Source organism: Pleuronectes platessa, chromosome 9 (assembly GCF_947347685.1).
Source record: "Pleuronectes platessa chromosome 9, fPlePla1.1, whole genome shotgun sequence".
Classification (NCBI taxonomy): Eukaryota; Metazoa; Chordata; class Actinopteri; order Pleuronectiformes; family Pleuronectidae; genus Pleuronectes; species Pleuronectes platessa.
The window spans coordinates 12,089,519-12,114,684 of NC_070634.1; the positions used below are offsets into that span (position 1 = coordinate 12,089,519).

At 40.9% G+C, this 25,166-nt stretch overlaps 2 protein-coding genes and 1 long non-coding RNA gene across 4 annotated transcripts; 1 reads left to right on the plus strand and 2 right to left on the minus strand.

Moving 5' to 3' along the window:
- Nucleotides 1-2,432: 2,432 nt before the first annotated feature.
- Nucleotides 2,433-5,853, minus strand: LOC128447854 (uncharacterized). Its single transcript, XR_008339675.1, has 3 exons — nt 5,714-5,853; nt 4,777-4,830; nt 2,433-4,136 (listed from the first exon to the last, which is right to left on the minus strand). It is a non-coding gene; the product is annotated as an uncharacterized LOC128447854 (long non-coding RNA).
- An 8,439-nt stretch (nt 5,854-14,292) lies between these two features.
- Nucleotides 14,293-19,503, minus strand: sec22bb (SEC22 homolog B, vesicle trafficking protein b). 2 transcript variants are annotated; one of them, XM_053430222.1, is made up of 5 exons: nt 19,318-19,503; nt 17,657-17,766; nt 17,318-17,478; nt 15,830-15,976; nt 14,293-15,648 (listed from the first exon to the last, which is right to left on the minus strand). In XM_053430222.1, exons 1-5 carry the CDS (start codon nt 19,390-19,392, stop codon nt 15,494-15,496), a joined length of 648 nt encoding a protein of 215 aa, XP_053286197.1. In that variant the 5' UTR covers nt 19,393-19,503; the 3' UTR covers nt 14,293-15,493. The 2 variants fall into 2 exon arrangements, with proteins under 2 accessions (XP_053286197.1, XP_053286198.1); XM_053430223.1 differs by lacking the exon at nt 19,318-19,503 and adding an exon at nt 18,809-18,841.
- Nucleotides 19,504-22,721: 3,218 nt separating this feature from the next.
- Nucleotides 22,722-24,299, plus strand: LOC128447851 (eukaryotic translation initiation factor 4 gamma 3-like). The gene is made up of 3 exons (XM_053430231.1): nt 22,722-22,866; nt 23,530-23,634; nt 24,163-24,299. The coding sequence occupies exons 1-3, from the start codon at nt 22,756-22,758 to the stop codon at nt 24,262-24,264; spliced, it is 318 nt and encodes a 105-aa protein (XP_053286206.1). The 5' UTR covers nt 22,722-22,755; the 3' UTR covers nt 24,265-24,299.
- The last annotated feature ends 867 nt before the right edge of the window (nt 24,300-25,166 follow it).

The following is a 25,166-nucleotide window of genomic DNA, read 5'->3' on the forward strand; positions in this document are numbered from 1 at the left end:
CCTAACTAGGGCTACGTTGTAGCACTTGCGGGCCCGAGCACCCGCACGTTGAAGCCTGTTGCGGTCGGTGGAGAGAGCGATCGATGACCAAGCGCACATCATCGATCGAGCATGCACTTCTCCACGTTGCATGCGTTTTGCGCTCTGCGGCAGTAGGTTTGCCAGTAGGTGGCGCCATCACTATTATTACACACAGACATATATATCTGTTCATGTAGGCGCTCTGATGTAGCGTGAGCAATTTTGTGTCAATTGGACAATGTTAACACAACTTACTTTTCACACTGATCAGTAGGTGGCGCTATGACCCTGAACTAATATTTATATGTGGAGCTGTTCAGATCAGTATTGTGATCATAGGTCAGTAGTTTGGAGCCGGTTGGATAATGCAGAGTGGATTAACAAAGTACTTCCTGTTTCCTGGTGAATCAGTAGGTGGCGCTATGACACTGAGGAAATATTGACACATAGAGCTGTTCAGGCTTGTACTCTTATCATGTGACAGAAGTTTGGTAGTGATAGGACAATGCACAGTGGAATTATGAAAACATCGTGTCCTTTGGCGAAGGATGATCCTTCGCCAAACATCAATGTTTACATGGTTTGAGGAAATGTCACAATTCTGACCTTGATTCAATGACTTGACTGAGCTCATTTGAGCTGTATATCTTAAAGCAGCCAGGAGCAGTTCATCAAAGTATAAAACATGTCACTTCATGTTGCCACCAGGGGGCGCTGTGATTTCAAGTCATAATTTCTGTGTAGATGTCATCAAGCCGGAACTCTTGTCTTGCATGTGTAGTTTGGACTTGATTGGACCATGTATGTTCGAGATACAGATGCTCGTGTTTTGATGGCGTTTAACCAAACTTTAACGCCACGCCACGGTCACACGGTGTGAAGGGGAAAAAATCCCTTAATCAGTTTTTATCTCAATCTTGTTGTGATGACACTCATCTGAATTTGAAGTTGATCTGATGAAAGCTCTACGACAAGTAAATCAAAGTAAAAATGTTGAATAGGGCCAAAATGGCCACTAAATCCAAAATGGCGGGCTTCCTGTTTAGTCTAGCATATCTATCCAAGAGACTTATTTGTTTGTTATGAAAAGACACATGCCCAAATCGATTTTTGTACATGTCGGCCAAGCGTAGTGCCGGGCTGCCCGTTTGGGGGCGCTAGTCAGTTATTTTGCCACGCCCATTCCTTAAAACCATATGAAAATCTTCAGGGGGGGGATGTTGTTGCACACATGTAGTTTGAGTGAGATAGAACCATGAACACTGAAGTTAAAGCAATTTCGTGTTTCACGGCGAGGTGATGAACTTTGATGCCACGCTATTAATATGGCGTTTGACGAAAAGTCACAGTTATCTTATGCCTTCATTATCAATGTCTTGAGACCCATTTGGTACAGTTTGACATGGTTGAGGTCAGTGGATGAGGAGGAATACATCCAAGTGTAAGACAAGCAAAAAACAAGACATTTCCTGGTGCCACCAGGGGGCGCTGTGATTTTAAGTCATTATTTCTGTGTAGATGTCATCAGGCCGGGACTCTTGTCTTACATGTCTAGTTTGGACTTGATTGGACCATGTATGTTCGAGATACAGATGCACGTGTTTTGATGGCGTGGAACCAAATTTTGACTTCACGCCACGGTCACACAAAGTGACGGAAAAAAATTCCGTTGATCATTTTTTTTCTCAATCTTGTTGTGATGACACCCGTCTAATTTTTAAGTTGATCTGATGAAAGCTCTACGACAAGTACATTAAAGTAAAAATGTGGAATTTGGCCAAAATGGCCACTAAATCCAAAATGGCGGGCTTCCTGTTGCATTTTTCATAATGCTCCAATAGAGTTTTTTCTATGATTAGTCACGTTACACCAGTGTCTAGATTTTGGGGAAAATCGCTTATGTGGAAACCTAGGGGCTGGTTCCAGGGGGCGCTGTTGAGCCATTTTGCCACGCCCAATTCAAATTACTCCAGAATACTAAATTGTCCGCAGACCTTGAATTTCCTGCAAAGTTTCACAACTTTTTGAGCATGTCTAGACCCTGAAAAAGCCCCCCGAAGGGAAATAATAATAACTAGGGCTACGTTGTAGCACTAACGGGCCCGAGCACAGGCAATTTCTATTCTGTTGCGGTCGGTGAAGAGAGAACGTTCAATGACCAAGCGCTCGTCTCTGCGTTGCATGCGTTTGTGCACTGCGGCAAGGATTATTGCTTCACTTCCTGTAGCCAGCAGGAGGCTCTATTAACTAGAGGTAAGTAACCTTGAAACCATACAACCAAACCTATTGCTTTAACTATCACCATATACTTACATGCCTCAAGGCTTTTTTAATATAAAATTGTTATAAAAGTTAGTTTATTTAACACGTCTAATGAACACATTGAAGCAAGTTAACTGCAGAGTCGTATGTTTGGCTGTGACTTTGTTTTATTTTAATAAGTTAATATCAATACGCTACATGTGTAAGTTGCATGTGATAATAACTATGTTTCACCATTATTCTGATACAGGCTGATATATCCACCATTACTATTTTCACATCGTTAATTTAGTCTGTCATGGAGTTGTAGAGTCAATTAGACAGTATAGATAAGATTATAATGTCCACACATCAGTGTTGTAAACACTTCTCCAGTTAATTATATAATTATGTTTTCACACTGAGGGAAGTGGAGAGACTTGATGTGGACTGTTATCAACAGCTCTGTGGGAGATCATCACCTTGAATATTACAGATGAGGTAGAAAGACATTTTATCTGTGTACAATGTTGTATTTCTTTCTCACGTTTTATCAAAAGCGATTTAAAGTATGTGCATTTAACCATTAGTATACAAACCCAGACCCCAGTACATCGGTTCTATCTGAAATATGTGGTGCTTCATACACAACACAAAACATTCATAACAGTGCGCTTCTGCTCCTCATTAATGCAGCTCCTGATGTCCTCAGCAGCAACATGGTGGAGATTTGCAGCTTCATGCTGGTCAACTGGAAGACAACTGATTAAGATTAAAAGATTAAGATTAAGATCCATTTATTCGTCCCAAACACATGCACAGACATGCAAAGGCACACTCATGCAGGTAGGGAAATTTAATCTCTGCTTTTTACCCATCTGGTGCAGGACACACAGAGCAGTGAGCGACCATGTACGGCGCTCACGGAGCAGATGTTGGGGGAGTGAGGTGCCTTGCTCAGGGGCACTAGAGAGGGTAGGGAGACTCTTGGATTTTTGGACAGATCAATCCAGGTTTGTCTTTTGTTGTCTCTCCGTGGAGTCGAACCGGAGACGAACCAGAGACCTTCTCTGCCCATAGTCCAAGTTTCTGCCCTCTACACATCACTCCATACGTTGCTCCCTTATCTACAGATGGCCTGCGAATGTCATGGAGTTTTACAGTAGATTAGACAGTTTAGATATGATTTTAATCTCCACACATCAGTGTTGTAAACAGTTCTCAAATTAATTATATAATTATGTTTTCACACTGAGGGAAGTGGAGAGACTTGATGTGGACTGTTTTCAATAGCTCTGTGGGAGATTATCACCTTGAATATTACAGATGAGGTAGAAAGACATTTTATCTATTTTTACAATGTTGTATTTCTTTCAGTACTTTTATCAAAAGCAACTTAAAATATGTGCATTTAACCATTAGGATACAAACCCAGACCACAGTACAACGGTTCTATCTGAAATCTGTTGTGCTTCATACACAACTCAAAACATTCTTTAACAGTGCGTTTCTTCTCTTCATAGATGAGGAACTGCAGCACCTGACGTCGTCAGCAGCAACATGGTGGTCAACACGTGGACGACTGCATCATCATCAGAAGCTACACAACACTTCTAAATTCCTCCCTTAAATAAAGATGGCCTGCAACTGTTTGGTGGTGGCAGTCATTGCTAAGTGGCATGGATAAGAATTCATTTCTATATTCATTATGGTTGGTTAAAATAATAAAAACTTATAACAACAATGTGTATCTTTTGCTTTCTGATTTGATACACTTTAGATAAGAACCCAGTGTTTAATATTTCTGCTTTGCCATAAGAGACAAAACATGGTCAATTGGTCATCACAGCTGTGTCCTTCAGGCTCGTCCGTCCCTAATAAAATGAGAGGAAACATAAAAATAATCAGATCATAATCATTTCATCTTAGGAAATAGGTAGTGTACATCATTTTCAAATTCTCTATGAACACTGTCTGTTCTAGTAAAGTTACAAGGCTATAATGTATTTATATTTAACAAAATAATTCAGGGAAGTCTGTCTGAGATTAACGATGTAAACACTAGTAGACACGGTTATTTTTCACTGTAACACGTGACAGGACATCAACACTGTGACTCTGAATAAAGAGCCGTAGGATACGTAGTGCTCCTTTGCACAGCTGCTCTTACAATGTGTAGCAAGTGCTAAATCTCCATTAGTATAATAGTAATGAAAATCACCCTTCACATAATTGAACATATATTTTCCATGTGAACCGCTTTAACACAGTTCAATTCCGGAGCAAAATGTAACTTATACAGTATTTATTAGAGTTACATATGAACAAAGTGTGTATTCTTATTTTCGGTGGATATTCAACTATGTATTTGAATATGCTTTTGGATTAAAACGTGCACTACCATGACAATGAATGTTTAGTATGGAGCTATTTCACATTAAAAGTATTGCATTATAATTTAACACATTATGTATTATGTGCAATACTTTGTAAGTAATGAAAACAGGTCTGTACCTGGAGTCAGTGTTCAGTCTGGTTGGATTCAAGTTGTGTCTCACGCTGGACATCCTAGAGGAACATTGAACACAAATACACAGATATGTTAAGTCATACATGTGCCATGTTATCTGCTTAACAGACTTTTACATGGTAATAATAAAATATTAATTCAAAGTTAATGAGATCATAATCATTTCAGCTTAGGAAATAGGTAGTGCATATTAGCCTACAATTCTGTATGACACTGTCTGTTCTAGTAAAGTTACAAGGCTATGATTTACTCATATTTAACAAAAGAATTCAGTGAAGTCTGTCTGAGATTAACGATTTAAATACTGAAGGTGGGAGACACGGTTACTTTTCACTGTAACACGTTACAACACTACTCTGAAGAAAGAGCTTTAGGACACGTAATGCTCCTTTGAACAGCTGCTCTTGCAATGCAGATGTGACTTTAAACACTCAGGTTTCTCAGGTTTCAGTTAGCATCGCTAGCCCGCTAGCGAAACTAACTTACAAGCCGACACACAGTCTCCTGTCTCAGAGTCATCCGCATAAAGTAACGCTTATATCTGCTGGGTGGACCCGCTCATGTCGTTTCATGTCGGTGTTTGTCGGTAATAACCCCAATCGAATCGAAGAACAGTTACTGCACCCATTCGAAGATATTGTTAGCTTGCTTGTTAGCGAGCTAGTTAGCCTCCGGCGCTAGCGAAAATGAAGCCGACACACAGTCTCCTGTCTCAGAGTCATCCTTATAAACGAACGCTTATCTCTGCTTGGTGGACCTGGGTTCATGGCGGTTGTTTCGGTAACAGCTGGCATTCGCATCGAACCCGTTGATATACACGGAGCTGGTATGTAGCTCCCGGATTAGCGTCCCGTAGCTATCACGGCTGATTCAAAGGCACCCTGCGAATCACATCGAAATAAAATACTTAACGTGACTTACCACAGAAACGGAGGTGCAGACATCGTTACCGTGACCGTCAGGAGAAGGAGCAGAACATCAAAGTGTCTAATTTACCGGGTATGTGGGTGTAAGCCATTTCATGAGGCGTTCACTTGTAACTGGTTGAAGCCGAACTCACAACACACAACACAGCTTACACTGTGACGTCACGTGAATTTCAAACATCTATATCGCTTAAGCGAGGGAGTTAAAATAAAATACACCCCCCTCAGAGTTGTCATGAAGGAAGAACTTAGTGATTGAGACTAAAACCAAAGTTTGAGCAATGCTGTAAAAGGTTTAATTCTCCTCTAAAGTTGGCCACCCTGTAAACACAGTCTGTTAATGCATAGATAACACAAAGCATGGTCTGACACTGCCATCTAGTGACTAAATATTGCAGCACATCTGCCAGATATAGATGTTTTCATTCCTCAAACTGGAAGCCACACCACGGTCACACAGTATTATGAAAAGTTGCAATTTCGTTAACTTTAGATCTTCATCTTGTTTTGAACACATGCATCAAATTTTTACGTTGATATAATGAAGGCCCTACGAGTAGTGAATCAAACTGTAACACATAGAAAAACAAGACATTTGCTGTTGCCACCAGGGGACGCTGTGATTTTAAGTCACGATTTCTGTACCGATGTCTTCAGGTCGCGACTCTTGTCTTATGTGTATAGTTTGGACTCGATTGGACAAGATATGTCCAAGATACAGGAGCCCGTGTTTTGATGGCGTTTAATCAAACTTTGAGGCCACACCACGGTCAGACAGTTTTGCTAAAACTTAATCCTTCAATAACTTTAGATCTCCATTTTGTTGTGATGACAATCGTCTAAATTGTAAGTTGATTTGATGAAAGCTGTAGGAGGAGTACTTAAAACAAAAAATATGGAATATGACCAAAATGGCCACTAAAGTCAAACTGGCGGGCTTCCTGTTGCGTTATTCATAATGCACTGATGGACTTTTTTGTGCATCTAGTCATGATACACAATAGTCTTTGTTTTTTTTGAAGATCGGTGAATGCTAAATGAGGGGCTTTTCCGTAGGTGGCGCTCTTGAGCCATTTTGCCACGCCCTTTTCAAAATACTCCAGAATACGTAAATTTTCGCCGCCTTCGAATTTACTGCAAACTCCTACAACTTTTTGAGCACATTAAAGCCCTCAAAAAGCCAATTCATTTAAGCTAAGAAAAATAATAATAATAATAATAATAATAATCATTTCAATTTCAATAGGGCCTCCCACCGATTTCGGTGCTCGGGCCCTAATAATAAAAATCCTTACAATTTCAATAGGGCCTCTCACCTTTCGGTGCTCGGGCCCTAATAAAAATCCTTACAGATTCAATAGGGCCTCTCACCATTCGGTGCTCGGGCCCTAATTAAATGCGTTTTGCGCTCTGCGGCAGTAGGTTTGCCAGTAGGTGGCGCCATCACTATTATTACGCACAGACATATATATCTGTTCATGTAGGCGCTCTGATGTAGCGTGAGCAATTTTGTGTCAATTGGACAATGTTAACACAACTTAATTTTCACACTGATCAGTAGGTGGCGCTATGACCCTGAACTAATATTTATATGTGGAGCTGTTCAGAATAGTATTGTGATCATAGGTCAGTAGTTTGGAGCCGGTTGGATAATGCAGAGTGGATTAACAAAGTACTTCCTGTTTCCTGGCGAATCAGTAGGTGGCGCTATGACACTGAGGAAATATTGACACATAGAGCTGTTCAGGCTTGTACTCTTATCATGTGACAGAAGTTTGGTAGTGATAGGACAATGCACAGTGGAGTTATGATAACATCGTGTCCTTTGGCGAAGGAAAATCCTTCGCCGCACATCAATGTTTACACGGTTTGAGGAAACGTCACAATTCTGACCATGATCTAATGACTTGACTGATCTGATTTGAGCTGTATATTGTAAATCAGCCAGGAGCAGTTCATCAAAGTATAAAACATGTCACTTCCTGTAGCCACCAGGGGGCGCTGTAATTTCAAGTCATAATTTCTGTGTAGATGTCATCAGGATGGCACCCTTGTCTTACATGTCTAGTTTGGACTCGATTGGACAATGTATGTCCGAGATACAGAACCTCGTGTTTTGATGGCGTTTAATCAAACTCAAGACGCCACGCCACGGTCACACGGTGTGACGAAAGGTCAATCTCTTAATCACTTTTTATCTCCATCTTGTTGTGATGGCACTGATCTTAATTTGAAGTTAATCTGATGAAAGCCCTGGGACAAGTGCATCAAGTAAAAATGTGGAATATGGAAAAAAAATGGCCACTTAATCCAAAATGGCGGCCTCCCTGTTTGGTCAAGCATACCTATCCAAGATATTTTTTTGTTTGTTATGAAACGACACATGTCCCGATAGATTTGTATAAATGTCGGCCATCGTAGTGCCGGGGTTGCCCTATAGGGGGCGCTGGTCAGTTTTTTTGCCACGCCCATTTCTTAAAACCATATGAATATCTTCAGGGGGGGGCTGGTGTTACACACATGTAGTTTGAGAGAGATAGAATCATGAACACTGAAGTTACAGCAATTTCGTGTTTCACGGCGAGTTGATGAACTTTAATGCCTCGCCATTCATATGGCGTTTGACGAAAAGTCACGGTAATCTTATGTCTTCATTGTCAATGTCTTGGGACCCATTTGATACAGTTTGACATGGTTGAGGTCAGTGGATGAGGAGAAATTCATCCAAGTGTAAGACAAGCAAAAAACAAGACATTTCCTGTTGCCACCAGGGGGCGCTGCGGTTTTAAGTCATCATTTATGCATAGATGTCATCAGGCGGGGACTATTGTCTTACATGTCTAGTTTGGACTTGATTGGAACATGTATGTCCGAGATACAGATGCCCGTGTTTTGATGGCGTGTAACCAATTTTTAACGCCATGCCACGGTCACACGGTGTGATAAAAAAAAAATCCCTCAATCATTTTTTATCTCCATCTTGTTGTGATGACACTCATCTGAATTTGAAGTTGATCTGATGAAAGCCCTGGGACAAGTACGTAAAAGTAAAAATGTGGGATATTGCCAAAATGGCCACTAAAAGCAAAATGGCGGACTTCCTGTTGCGTTTTTCATAATGCTCCATGAGACTTTTTTTCATGACTGGTCACGATACACCTATATCCAGATTTTGATGAAAATCCGTTATGTGGAAACCTAGGGGCTGGTTCCAGGGGGCGCTGTAGAGCCATTTTGCCACGCCCAATTCCAATTACTCCAGAATACTAAAATATCCGCAGACCTTGAATTTCCTGCAAAGTTTCATAACTTTTTGAGCATGTCTAGACCCTGAAAAAGCCCCCCAAAGGGAAATAATAATAATAATAATAATAATAATAATAATAATAATAATAAAAATCCTTACAGATTCAATAGGGCCTCTCACCATTCGGTGCTCGGGCCCTAATAAAGATGCTACACAAATCACAGATAGATTCATCACAGTATGAAACATGGCAATGCAAGGACAACATTCAGTTATGTGATAGAAGGAAACAAGCTGGAACACTAACATGTAATATGTTAAACTGACTTATGACGCAGAATAAAAGCACTAAGGGTTAGGGTTACTTACTTCCATAGTTTTCACAGAAGCATCTAATTACATTCTGAGTATTTGATATCAACAACATCAACATGAGTAATTTTTTTTTTAGCGTATACTTCATCCTCATTCCTCAAGTCGTAACGTGTGCGGGCCGTGTTTTTCTGCGTGTTTGCGTGTTTAACTCACATGCTGAAAGCTATAGAGTGTAAAGTGAGTGTGCTCGGGCGTATCTTTCCAGGGTTACGTGTATCATAAATTCACAAGCCGCCAAAAGACAGGCATGGCTGGAATTCACACTTCAGCCCTCACTTTCTCACAACCGCTGTGCAGCATTGTGTGTGTGTGTGTGTGTGTGTGTGTGTGTGTCAGACACTATGAATAAATCAACAATACCATCTGTTTGAAGAAATGTAGAAACAAATGATGAAACTGGGCACTGGCTCACGGCTGTGAACACAGCATCTCTTAACTATTGTGAGTGTGACATACATTTATGTGTTACCATCTCTTCCTACTCGATATCCTGTTTTTGTTTAGGGCATATTATTACTCATCTGTCGGGCACTTCTAGAACACAGCACAAGATGTGGGTAAATATGTGGTGCTGGGAAAAAAAGGTAATTTATTGCAAGGGTTTTATGACAAAGTTAAAGGTCTACTCTTTTTTTTAAATACACTCAAGATTATGGCAGTAAGGTGTGAGGGGTCATCATTGGACAGTGATAAAGAATACACAGAGTGCAGAGCAGGTCTTGGGCTGTGGAACCGACTCTGTGCCCCTGTGAGAAGTTCCCTGTTCCCAGGACCCGGTGTGTACGTTCGGGGGGGCAATAACTCATCAGGTCCCTTGACTTCCTCTTTCGGCCTTCGGCGTTTTATGGCCCTCTCCGCTGCCATACAGCTGCTGTCTCCACAGCTTCCCTGTTCTGTGATTGGAGGAGCCGGGAGTTTGAGGGAAGAGGATGAAAGGGAAGAGACCAGGAAGCAGCTGGGATGAGGTGGGAAGCTGCTGTGATATGGGATGGAGTGAGTTTTTATAATAGTAATTACAGATTCCCTGGTGGTCCATATCTCTCTGCATCTTCCCACAACGCGTGTGAAGTGTGGCGTACAGTGGGAACAGGGTGTTCCAGCCGAGTTACCATTTAGTTTTTACTTTGTTGTTAATAATTTATTTCTGAATGGAATTTGACTTTTAAAACCAAGCTCTTTAAAATCGACAAGGAAAGACATTGTTTAAACGGTGTTTCTTTACTGCTGCCTAAGGAGTTTACAGAAAAATTATAATTGCACCATGGTAATAACAAGTTCACTTTACACAGTACAAACCACTCTAGTGAGATGTCAGTCTGTCCATTTCTTTGAAAAATCTTGAAAGTCATTTGATATGAATGTTCCCTGGGGATGAATTATAACAATTTTGTTTATGTCCTGTTGGTTTCATATTGTGCAATCTGCAATTCAACATTTTTGCTCAATGCACTCAACCAATCACGAGTCAGCCTCTATCGCAACCTTTCACCCCATTTCTATGGCCTCACATAACTAAATATAACCAAACCAAAAACTGAACACATGGACAAACATCAGAGGGATAAGAACTACCAGAAATGAAAGAAACCATCTTTGAGTAAAACTTTGTTTGACATCTGCTTTGACTTTTTAGTTTGGCTCGCGTCCTATCCACTAACATGGAGGAGGTGGGGTTATGACCTATTACAGCCGGCAAGGTGGCGATCAAGGCGACTTTGGCTTCACTTTGGAAGAGCCATCCTGTCGTCCATCTTTAAACCCAGTGTATGCTCTGACACTGTGGGTAAACACAACCCGACAGAGGAGCCGTCGTCTAGTCTGTTTTTGTGTTTGGTTACCTAAGGAAACAAGTCAGTTGGGTTGTTGTTTAAAAGTCAATACTCCCTAGTTTTAAATGTTGTATGGACATCACATTGTGCAACCAATAACACATTGGAGATGGTTCGGGGATAAAACAAGTTGGCTGGAATTTAACTGTGATCTCAACCGAACCCAGTGTTTATTAGGATGTTGTGTAAAATAGTCTGGGGGATTTTCCCCTCCTGTTTTTGACAGCGCCAGAGGTTGAGGTCTGCTCCCCCCTCCAGGGAATAGATGGAGTTGTGAGTGTGCAACAGGGCATCCACCTCTAACATCTTCAGTGTGACCTTCCATTAATAATATCATGTCTGTGAGCTTCAGTGGGCCTGGGGCACACAGGGCAAGAATGAATACGTTTCTGCAGCCGAGCATGCAATCTGTCTGCAAGTCTGTTTCCCCTCAGGTGCCGAGGCTGGTCGGCCCGAAACACAACTAGCGCTCTTTCAACTGTGTCTGGAACCGCATGCTCGACTGTTCCAGTGACTTTGAGACGAGGCGGCTGCAGATCAAGGTTGAGGTCACGTTCTTTGAATGTCCTGTTTCTTTAAGATTGCACAAGTCTCAGGAGGAGTCTAGATGGGGGTGGACGGTCTTGTTGTTGCGACCTGTGTCTTTCACAGGGAATTTAATCAAGATAGGGTAATGTGAGTTGGCAGAATGACACATCACAGGTTTTGGTTTTGAGAATAGATACAGTACATGTGTCGAAGGCACTACTCCACCAGTGTCAGAGTATGTGTAAGTGTGTGTGTGTGTGTGTGTGTTTAAATCAGTCTATGTGTGTTTAGTACATGCGCCGTATTCCTGACCCCTGATCACATAAAGTATTTTAATCCAATCAGCTTCGTTTTCACATGACTGTCACACACTCGCTGCTGCTATGGCAACCCCGCAGAGGAAGGAGAGAAAGTGCTGGAGCGCGAGAGAGGGGTTCGTTGTCCTCTCTTAATCACTGTGACGTTTGCACACACACAAACACGAACACACACAACTCACACATAAGCCTCATGGATTTTACACTTATATGTAGGTGACCACACTATATTCATATTTAAAGAAATAAGTGTATATTTCTAACTTTACAAAAACACAATCCCTCTAATGTAATGAGAACTTGAGAATATGTGGCAGAGATAGAAAAGTCAAAAAGTCACGGAAAAGGAGGAGAAGTCACAACTACAATTTGGTTTAAATATCAATTGTAATATAATCATGAGAAATACACAACTGGTAATTCTAAAGTTTTGTCTAGAAAGCCAAGAATTCAGAGAGGACTTTCTTTTTTTTACATCAAATTTTCCATGGTCAGCATTACCAAACAGATGTGAAGAATTTAACCCTGAATTGAAATTCTAAATTAGAGATATATGCATTTTACTACAATCACAGATTTTTACCTTGGCCAGGAATCCATGTTCTTTAACATTGCATTTTGAGATTTTCATAGGGAGAATTTCCCATAGAATAATTCTCAGATCTGGATAATAAAATCCCACATATGATGGATAATAATGAATATGTGGAAACCGGTACAGCTTGGGGGGAACAGTTGAGGTATGTGCTCTACTAAGTTCTATTCTAGCTTGTAGCAGAATGAAAAATGATTGCTTTCTGGGGAAAAAAAAGAGAATGGTGACACGATCATTTCTATAGTTGCGCAGTTGCCGCTGCAGATTTGACAGATAAATGGGTCACTGCTGCAAATATGTGCACAGACCAGATTATGAAAGAGAGTTAACTCTTCTAACAACTGAGGCCAAACTCACGAATACCCACTTCCCTTGAGAGGTGAAAAGGTTAGGCTTTGCCCTGTGGTTGGTTCGTGACGTGCCAACCTCTGCTGCGTCTCTGGGGTTTTTTGTCTGTCACATTTCCTGTTCTGCTTCAAGTTGAAGTGTCAGGCTGCTGCTGTTTCTGCTTACAGTGCTCGTCATTCTTACGTTTACTGAATGTGCTAGAAACCTGCATCAGCAGCACCGTGTTTTTTTCTACCTTTGGTATGGAGCTCAGTTAACAGGAGGTCACCGCCAGCAGCTGAAGTTTCTGAGTCTGAGCCTCACTTTTCAGCCGTGTGCACAGCATGCCATCTCCTGGTCATTGATGGTACAAATATACACAAACGCTATTAAAATAAAGTATTAAAAAAATATTTTTAAAATCAGTGATGATATATAACTACTATATATATAGAAATATATTATTTAAATTATATTATCCTAAATATTTAATACCACTATAATTCAAACACCATAACTATCTTCCTGTATGCTGTGCGCACACACACACACTTAAATTACTGGGGTGTCAATAAATAACAAGTATTATCAGCATATGATTTAACTGAGAAGATGTTTTATAATAGAGCTTTATAAATATAAAAAACACAAAAGCCGACCCTTACCCTATACATTAAAAAAAATCCATAGAACAGATAAAAGGTTAGTCATGAAAGAATAAACAAAGAAATATATAAACACTAACATAATTTGAAGCATGGCCACCAATTACAATAACAACTATCGGCGGTGTGGCCTAAGGGCAGAGAGGTTGTTCTCCATCGAGAAGGTTGGGGGTTCAATCCCCACTCTTCCCCATCTGCATGCAGAAGTGTCCTTGGCAAGATACTGAACCCCTAAAATTGGCGAGACTTCATCCACCTATACATTGCACAGTATCTCACACTATGCAAATGTAAAAACAAATATAAATAAATACATAAAAAAAATAAAAATTTAATTAAATGAGGTGCGCCGTTTGCTTCTGCGCAGGAAGTGCCCAATTCGCTTTTGCGCAGGAGGTAAATAAAAAAAATATAAATTAAGAAATGTTGGTAAGAATTTAACATGCTCAAGAATATGAGCATGCTAAAGCCCTCAAAAAGCCAATTCATTTGCCTGAAAAATAATAACAATAATAATAATCCTTACAATTTCAATAGGGCCTCACGTCTGTCAATGCTCGAGCCCTAATAATCTATGTATTTCAAGTGTTTGAGAAGAGGATCACATCAACTGGCGGCAATTCTTCCTGATTGTATGAGACCGAGTCAACAATGAGTATCTTGTACAAATTTAAAATCACTTAAACTCAAGTTCATCTAACAAATTATTTTATTCGTGGATAACATACAATACAGAGAAAGTGAAGATGTCCGTCCCAGCAGAGAGGAAACAGCAGTTTCAAGAACCCCTCAAGTCAAGTGTGTAAACTTCATACGAAATAAAAGGACCCAACCAGACAGCAAATACATTTTCCTTTTTTATGTCTGGTTACAGAAAGGTGCTGATCGACAGTCACAATGTAAGGGGAGCGTAAAGGGAGTGTGGTCACATACAGTGGACACAGGGTTCAGGGTGATCTGGTTAGGGACTCTGTGAAAATGACTGGAGCGCGGGAGGTGGGGGCTGAATGTTACATTAAACTCTTTACAAACAGCAAAACCTCCACAGGATTATCTTTGGGTCCCTCTTTGTCCATATCAGACAGGCATCTTAATGATCCACCGTGACACACACACACACTAAACCATCATCTCCACCTACTTTAAGCCTTCTTCTTTCTTTCTTTTTTTATTAACAATCAACTTACAAGGGAAGCCTGGAATATACATTTGTGCTGATTAAAACTTAAATGACCCTCCCCTGTTAACCAAATAACTCCTCTCACTTTACAAATAAACAGAATGCATCACTCTCCTCCTGTTCTTAGTATCATTACCTTTCCCCCCGCTAACAATGTTCGTCCAGTAGACACAAGTGAAACAGCTTTTGCAAGGCTTACACAGCATTTATAATTAAGTTTATTTAACTTTTTGTATGTTGTCACTGGGCCTATTAAACTAACCGAGGATTTGGATTTCCAAATATCTGTAGCTATAGCACATACTATATGTTATAGTATATATATATATATATTACTACTACTATTTGTTTTGCTCAGGATAAAAACAAGGTGGGTTGTTGATTTCTCTTCACTGTATTATTATGCAGTATACGTGGTTTAATCAGTCACTCCTGGTATAGTACAGCTTTGTAATCTCACAAAACAATTTCCTTCGTTCCTGCACACAAACTCAATATAATTATTAATAATACAACTATGTATTATGAGATTATGTATATTCGGATAACACATCCATGGACATGCGAGAAGAGAATGGATGAGGGTAGGTCTGTAAAGTCTTATTAAGAGCAGGGATCCTGTTTTTAGGCAAAGGCGATGGCTTTTCTTTGCGTCTGGAGAAAATTCAACACTTCCTTCCTCTTTTTTTCTCTTTCTTTCTCTATTTCTCTCTCAGAGCCACCAGAAGCGTACATAGACGATGAGCATGATGAAAAAGACACCACCGGCCGCCAGCTTGGCATAGGTGGAGCGGGTGTTCAGATACTTGGCGTCGCTCCTGTACTTCTTCGACACGGAGGACAGGTTGCTGGCCTTGGAGTCGAGGGCTGCGTGGAGGAGAAAGCGGAGGAATGGGATGAGGAGGAAAAAACAAAAGAGGAAAGACAAGAGTGAGAGAGGAAGGAGGGCGAGACACAGATAAGAACAAATAAAGAAACCTACAAGCTTTTGGTTTTCCAGTGTGAGAACAAACACGATGCGGCAGTTTAAGCCGAAGGGAAAACTCACCAGAGAGAGCTTCTCCTCTCTGCAGCACCTCCTCGATGTTCGCCACCATGATCCGCTGCACGTCCTGGAGCTCTGTGTTGATGTTGCCTAGATTCCTTCTCGCTCGACTGTCAATGTAGGACTTCTTGGTTTTTTGGATGTACGTGTCTGATGAGGAAAAGCCGTTGAGGGCAGGGAAATGTGGTTTCTCAAAATATTCCAGCGCGTGTATAGTTGTGAATAGGGCCACCTTCCAGTAGTCATAAAACCAACAAACATAATAATAATAATAATAATAACTTGAATTTGTAAAGATCCTTTCAAGAGACACAAAGACGCTTTACATGTTTAAGGACATATTGAAGCTGACAGAGACAAAACTAAGAGCAGATTATTTGGCCTCTGTCTGCAATGGGGAATGTGAATGGATACAATCAGCATTCACTCCCCGGTCCAATGACTCTGCAGAAGACAGGTTTTTCTGATCAGCAATGATAGAAACAAGACACCATGCAGAGTGCACTTAGTGGCAAAAGAGTGAGGTGAGGGTTTCTCTTTTCATTGCTTTTGTGCCTGACTGACTGTTGGGGGGGGGTTAGCAGATTAAACCTGCTTTAAAATACCTGCTTATAACTGCTAATTTTGGTGTAAAAGAGGTAAAACTGTATGTTTCTGTATGTCTGCATGTCTGAAAATCTTCTTCTTCTCTGATAAACGTTTGTAGTGAGATAATGACCACAGAACCACTTAATGCTTAATTGCTTCTTATGATTTCCGGTGTTGTGAAGGATCATCAGGGGACCGTGATGCGTAACAGAGTGCTGAAAGTATAAATGTATGTTTTTTTGTTGCAGTTGAGACAAAAAACTGGCCTTGAGTCTCTGCAGTCATTTGACCAGACGTTGACATAAAAGTGATGCAGTGGGGAGCCAGAGAATTTTGGCCAAAGTAGCAGAGAAGCTGAATGTCCAGCAGCTCTCTGTAGTTGAGATGTATCGTGGTAATGTGATTCCCAGGTTTTGAGGAAGAAGGAAGCATTGAATAAAAAAGATGGTAGCTCTGGTTCTGCTGCATAAATTTTGATGCTTTATTTAAAATTGTCCAATGTCACAATAATAACGTAAAGGTAACTACAGTGTGATGTTTAATCAGCGGTGTGCTCTTTTTAGCAGGTTAGTCATACACTACATGTAGTTTTATGTCATTTTAATGTAACCTGAGATGAAAATACTGCACACAGTGTGTAATTAAGATTTTAAATTCATGTTTGTGCACGAGAAAAGAAAAAGAGGTCTGAGGATTGTCTTGATTGTTGGGTATTTTACCCTAACACTTACCCTAACATGTATGCAACTAAACCTATTTTGCCCCATGTTAGCTGACACAAGCTTATTTGAATCAAACATTAAGTGGATATCTAAATCCATAATTAACAGGACTACAGATCCGGTATTGATTTGACACCAGCAATGTGACCAAAAGTGCATCATACATCATTTTTGTTCTTACCAAATTCGATGAAGGAGTACGGCCGGGATACTGTGGGAACCTTCTTCCCATGCTGCTCATGAAACTCTGCCTGCAGGTCTTCTATATAAGCAAAGGCCAGCTTCTTGGGGAAACTGGCTTCACAAAGCACAAGGTAGACAACTCCTTTCTCTATAAAATAGCTGGAGGAAGGAACGAAGTAGAAACACACACACAAGGTGCCATTTGTCAGCTTGGATCTCAACTGTGACAGAACAACTTCAAAACTATCTAGAAACCATTGCTGGGAACCCAGAGGTGTGTTGTAGGGATTTGTTTTTCTAAACATGTCCTCCTCTTTTCCTACGACTCCATACTCACTGAAATGCCATGGCACCAGCCTCTAAAGTGCAGCGTGTGGGACTCTGGTCATTGAGCTTCCTGAAGAGCTGCTTAGCTTGACTCTGATACTGCTGGAGGTCCCGACCCATCTAACCAGAGAAAAAGAGCGATGACAGTCACCACACATTACACTCACATCTCACACAGAACATAAAAAAGGGCAAGAAACCGACTTTTGTTTGCCTCGATGGGCAGGTCGAGTTACCAGGAATTTAAAGTGTGGTGACCAAACAGACAATGATCATTCTATTTAACATGACAGTGTCACTTTCTTGCCCTGTAATGTATTGAAAATAAATACTGGGTAAAGACTCATGTGTGTGATGCTACATCTGAGACTGAAGGCATCAAAACAGCCACTCCAACTTATGGTATATTCTTTATTATTACCAATTATCTTGGGTATTTGTAAAGTTTTGAGAGTCATTCCCTTCATTGAATAACAGATTCTTCCCTGCAACATTTGTGGCATCACACAAAAACGTAAGAAGTTGAAGCACAGAGCAGAGAAACTACAAACCTTTTCACTTCCCTTTTTGAAGGCAAAAAAAGAGTGAGGGGAAAAAGGTTAGACTTTTGAAAAGTCATGCTCAATAATTATCAATAAGGGTCAATAAAAACATTGGAACAAGTCACAAATGGCATCCATTCGAACATTTTACATGTTTCCATGTTAAAACATTAATCTGTGTCTTGTGTGACCTCAGAGTTATGAGAGTACAACACTATTCAGTGGATTAACCCTTGCAGCCCAATTGGTTATGTGCAACGCTACAGCCAGCATCTCATTTGATGGGTCTTAAAAAAGTCTTAATCACAAGAACCATAAATTGACAAAGGATAAATAAAATAAATGAAATAAAGGACCATTATGTAGGCTATAGTGACATCTAGCGGAGAGATTGTGTATTGCAATGTGTCTGTGATTAGCTATAGTTGGCTAATCAATGAATCAATAAATCTGACTTTCTAAAGCATATTCGCGAAACACTATTATCAGCCGATTTATTGGCGGGGGTTTTAATAGAGATAGTATCAATAAAAGTAGATAAAATACAAGTCCAAAAACAAATGTGAATTAAAGCAGTTGTATGTGTTCAACCTAAGAAACATCTAAATAGACTAATGCACCTGAAACCTGGAGATCATCCTTTTTGGCCTTCTGTGTTTTTGCCTCAATCTATTGAACGCGTCTCACTGTGGACTGAAGGATTCTCTGTCAGTTTGGAAGACTTGAATCTTCCCGAGTTTAGACTCAGCGAGAAGCTGAAGCAAAAATGTAAAATGTCCACATGAACTGTAAGAAGCTGAGAGGGTTTGGATCAGCAGTGGAAACCGGGATCTCTGAGGAGTGACTCAGTGCCCCTGTGTAAATAGAAGTCAGGCTCTGTGTGCAGACAGGCCTCCTCCACTTGTCACCTCCACTCAGGGATCTCATTAAAGTTTCATACAGCAGCCCCTGGTCGAGACCTGGAGTCCACATCTGGAGTCCCCCCACCTCCCCACCCCCCCACCCCGGCTGCGCACTGTTGGCTAACGTGTCACTGGAGCATTTGCACATAAGTTGGGAGGCGTTCTACAGCTGGAGCCTGAACACTGACGCTCGACTGACACAGAACAACAGCATACGGGGATCGAACCTGCTCGTCCTCCTGCATGGAGGCGGCCAGCGGCAGGCCGTCCGCCAGCCGGGCGATCATCGTCAGCAGAACCATGTCTCCGCCGTCCTCTGGTGTTCCTCCGCCGGCCGGTGAAAGGGCTGCAGGTGCCTGACTGGACCCGGAGCTGACGAGCTGTAAACTGACAACAGAGCAGGACTGACGCGCTGAGCTGGCCGGAAACGCTAGAGCTTTGTTGTGCCACTGCCGAAGGCTTCCGTGCTGCTGTCAGACGGAACCAAAGGCGACCTCAAATTTAATTCCGTCTCAGCTTCGTGTTTATGAAGTGACGATGATTTTCCTGAATCTATAATTTTCTTGGTTAGTTTCTCACCCCCCCATCGTGTTTACTCGTCATCATTTTCAAGTAAAGTCAATTCTATTTATATAACACATTTTATATGACAAGCAGAGACGCAGTATGCTTCAAGATAATACGCAAAAATAAACTACATTAGACTACTGAACACAAGACATAACATTTATGACATATAAATGAAGATGTAAATACATAAATGAATAAATAAAAGGGAATAAAAACATGACAAAAATGTGCGATGTAAATATATATAAAATATGCAGATAATTATGTATAAACACATAAACACATATCCATACACATAAAAGAGGACTAAAAAATACTTGACAAGACTAAACATATGACATGAATGGTATTCATAAAAATGAGGAAACTTGCGATAAAAACATATATTTTCAAATGCCAACTAATTTTAAATAAATGAAAGATAATAAAGCGAATACAGTAAAAGATACAAACAAATAAGACAAAACAGAAGGTTTAAAAAAAATATTTAAAAAAAAACTTCTTGTAAAGTCAGTGGGAGCTTTTATTGTAAAAAAAATTGCCAAGCTGATCTGAGCCGTTACATAAGCCATCCTCCATTTTGTTGTTATTACAGAGAGCTGCGTCATTATTGCGCCACTAAACGATATATGTCCTTTGCACCGTGGAGCAACCAAAGACCAAGATGAGCCAGTGAGTTAATCTGATAGTGAAATAGCTCTGACTAGCAGTCATTGGGGGGCAGCAGTGTCCCCGCCGAGGCAACAGGGGGCAGCAATGTTCCAATTGAAGCAGTGCAGCGAAGTGAAAATGGGAATGTGGAATTTAAGACTACCTGCATCATACATGTAGATTATTACATACAAAATTGACTTTTTTTTATCTCATGAGAGTAAATATCAAGTCAAGGTATCACCCAGGATTTATCATTAAGATCTTCTAGGTACACTCATAACGATATGTTGCAAAAACAGACTTCGCAGAGGCCCAACAGTTCCCTTAAATTCAACGAAGCTGCACGCTGTTACACACAGTCGTAGATATCAGCCACGTAAATATGCCCGACTTTTTCTTACATTTACATCCATGGTTAGCCAATGAAAATATACAAAAAATGCCCAATCTTGCGATGTTAAAGAGTGTCATGAACTCAACCAAAATGTTTATTACCCTGACCACTTTCTACCCCACCAAGACCACATTCTTCCTTTAAGTTTCAAGGTATTCTGTCAAGCCGAAACTAAGTGACAGCGGAATAACGTCCCTGCCGGAGGTAAAAATCACATTACTGCAGCAGAGTTTACAGGTACAAATACCAGTCTGAATCAACCCCGGATGGAAAGAGGAATTTGCCAACACCTCCCAACACCCCCCCAGACACACATACACATAAACAACAGGGTTGGCCCTGGGCAGTGTTCTTTCAACCATCTTGTACATCTCGTACACTGACGACTGCAGAAACCCAACCAGGGAGACATATTCTAAAGTTTGCAGATGACACGGTCCCAGTGATCCTGTTACAGGGGAAGGACACAGCACCTGGCCCAGCGGTGGACGATGAGATAACTTTTTTTAATTAAATGTCAGTAAAAACAAAGATGTGTATAGATTTTAGAGCAAAGTCATATCCAGCAATTCAAACTGCTATCAATGGAGAGGTTGTGTCCAGAGTCATAAGTACCGTCTTGACTTCCTCGAGAAGCTCAATTGGTTTGTTGTGTACAGAACACTGATGACAGCATTTCACAACTCAATAGTAGAGTCTGTCCTCACCCTTGGTTTTATCACCTGGTTTTGGAATCTCTGTGTTGGAGACAAGCTGCAAAACATCAATCAGGTCACCTGTAAGATCTTTGGTGTGAAGTTACCTGTTTCTCACCTCAGGCCATCAAACTATTCTATTCTAATGATAACTTAGTTATTAGACATCTCCTCTTCACTCCTGTGATGAGGATCTCAGTTTTCTGTTGTTGTTTGATGTGATGATGTATTTGAATGTGTATTGTTACTGTGTCCGAGTCTATGTGCCTGTGTTTCCTGTGAGTTTATTTTTGTTGTTGTTTTGCCTGGCTGCAAAACAAATTTACCCCCCCCCCCCCCCACACACACACACCCACACACCCACACACCCACCCACACACATCCTGAAACCTCAGCGAAAATCTTCTTCTCTTCCAAACTCCACGGTCAGATGAGTAATGGAGGGGTATGCAGGGAGAAGGAAATGAAAGCCCAGATGGTGAAACAGTTCACCAGTACCCCTCCCGACCTCTGAGCCTTGTGACTTGTGATAATAGAGTTTCACAAGTGGTGTGTCCACAGGGAGTCACTATCACAGGCTGCGGCCCCGACACCACAGGCCCAAGCCAAGTGACCCTGGCTGCTTAAAGATCATGGAGGCAAGACATGGTGTGAGCTGAAGAGCAGACGTGTAAATCTCATCACTGGATAGTTGATAGAAAATCAGTTCAAGGTGTCACATTTTGTTTGTGCTTCACCGAGTTCAATTCAATTCACATTATTTTTAATATGGGATGTGCAGTGCAAGGAATGTTATGATATTAGAAAGATTTGATTAACAAATACAAAAAACAATAATGAAAAGACTGATTTAATTTATGTTACTAAATATACACAAAAAAAACAAATGTTAAGCCCGCAGAAAACTCCAGTTTTTTCAGGGTTAGTTCATTACTATTTTTATTTTAATGCTCATGTTCTCTACTGAATTAATTCCACTTACTGTTCATGTGCAGCTCAAAGTGCCCATCCCTGATGAACCCAATAGCACAGTGAGCTTTATCAAGCTGCTGCTAAGCCGTTGTCAGAAGGAGTTTGAGAAAGACAAGGACGATGATCTGGTGTTTAGGACGAAGCAGAAGGAGCTAGACTCTGCTGCACAGGTAAGTGTGACACCGGATCTTTACCGAAACGTCTTTTACTTTCTGTTTCAACTCTGTTCAAGAGGTTTGTTTTCTTGGTCCCATTAGAGGGATCGTCACAGACTTCGGCTAGAGCTACAGGAGGCCAAGGATATTATCCAGCGACGTTCCATTGGCTACGTCAAGTTCATCGGCGAACTCTTTAAGCTCAAGAAGCTAAAGGCGTCCGTCATGCATGACTGCATGGTCAAGCTGCTGAAGAACCAAGACAACGTGTCTTTGGAGTGTCTGTGCAGCCTGCTCACCACCATCGGAAAACACTTTGACATAGAGGAGGCCAAGGTGAGCTTGTGGTAGTATATCTGACATAAATCTTAAATTTATTTTATTACTGTCTTAGAAAGATCTGAAGGGCTACAGATTGAAGGATGGTTTCCATTTCCAAAATTAAATATTAAGTGCAATGCGTTGTTTGCAGGGATGAAGATGTGATGTGAACTTTTTGATAGCATTGAATTTGACATTAGTGCCGCCGAAGATCAGTTCATGTCTCTGCTTTCATCCCACCAAGATGTATTCTTCTGCACGTGTCAAATAAGTGATTTAAGAGGTGATTCTGATTTACAAGGACACACTTTCCAAGACATAAAAGAGAAAAGTTCCGGTGTTATTCAATCCCACAGCAGCTGCTTACAAGTAAGTTATGTGGAAACGGGAATATTTATAATGTGGTAGTTTCCTCAGCACGGAAGTTTTAATGGTGAACGGTTACAGTGAATCGCCTCCGTTTGTTTCTGGCTATTACGGTTTTCATGCTGCTGTTGATGAAATGTTCCGGTTTCATCTCGGACGGTCAGGACTGTTCCAGGTGATAATCTGGACAATTGGTCCACTCTGTAGAATAATAATATCTGCAACCTGCTGTCTGGTAGATTGAATGGAGACATGCTGAACATGAACTTTGAGTCTCAAATTAACCGTCTCTCTCCCTCTGTGTCTCACCAGCCTCGGATGAATCAGTATTTTTACCAGATCAAAAAAATCGTCAGAGAGGGGAAGACGGCCACTCGTATACAGCTCATGTTGAAGGAAATTATAGACCTGAGATTGGTGAGTGGGTCTTCATGACTTTTCTTTCATTTGCACAATTGTAGAGAGTCCAACAGTCAAATTCTTCAAAGTAACATGGATTTTACCACAGAGATTTATTTCAACATGATATTAAATATTTTGGTCATATTCTGTTTAACGAATATCTACACTGCTGTTGTTAAGGAGATCTAACGCTTTTTAGAAGGACTGATAAAGATAGATACATAGATCATGGCAAAGAAATGTAAGAAAATTCCATAGAAACAATGAACAGGGAAAAAATAGAAGAAACCTGAGGAAGACGTGATGACTATTGATCTTTAATGAATTCATCAGTGTGTCCCCAGTCAGGGAATATTCCTCTGTGATTGACTGATTCCTCTGTTCAACCAACAATGTATCTAGCACTGTGTGATCAAACCCACACATGCTCCTAAATTCTCTGATCTGTCAAAGATAAAGAGCAAAGAAATTTGTTTTACACTACAGAATCTGTCTGATTCAGGTTTGAAGTCATTGTGGTTCTGTACATTTTTTTTTCTTCAGCACAACTGGGTGTCCACAGGACCCGACCAGGGTCAAAAAAACATTGATCCGTGCCACAAGGTGGCAAAGATTGAAGAGCGGGAGGAGCCGAGAAAAGTGTAGCAGCAACTCCTCGCCAAAGACACCAAGAGACAGCCAGGTCAGGCCTGAAGTTTAAATCCTCTTTAAGGCTTAGAATCACATCGACACAGCTATAGTGACTCAGGAAGCCAGTCTGTAGACCTCCTGTCCCTGTAGCCTGCAGAGATGATATTGTTCCCAACAGCAGACAGGAGGCCCCCTCACTCCCATCTGCTAGCTGAGCCATAATATGTAATCTTGTAACACCATGCCACAGATCAGTCAGATATGTCACTCTGTCTGCCACTTTCACAGCCGTTTGACTCCACTGTATTTCCTGTGAACTAATCTTAAACCTGTATTTCCTTGTTTGTTTGTTTTTATGTTTTTTGTGTTGGTGTGTCTCCACAGATCCAAGTGAGCAGAAGGATCAGCGAGTGCAGAGAGAGGAGCCGGGCAACACTGTGCCCATGAAAAAGAACAGCCCCAACAATATCCCAACGAGATTTTAAATGTTCATTATGGGTGCCGCCTAGTGGCTGGCACCACTAGGCAACGGACCTAGTGGTGCCCTAAAGAGCAAGAGTGCGAAAATGACCTGTTTTGAGGTCCCCCGGGTGCACTAAAACTTCTCTCAAATCCCCAAACGGTGGTCCTCAGACATGATTTTTAGATATTTGAGGTTGTGAGATTGTTTCCTTCGAAGACATGTCACTCTCAAATCTCTCGGACCTGTGCTTATATCCGCATCGAAAAATCGAGGAATTATTTCCGGATCCGTCTCCCATTGGAGCCCCATGTTAATTCTGAATATTTTTCTGAAAAGATTAAAACTGAAAAATAAAACGTAAATCGCTCCCACAGCTCCATTTCTCAGCTCTCACGAATACAAAATATATCTGGTTGGAGTGTAAACTGTTGTGATTCTCAAAATTTTCCAGATA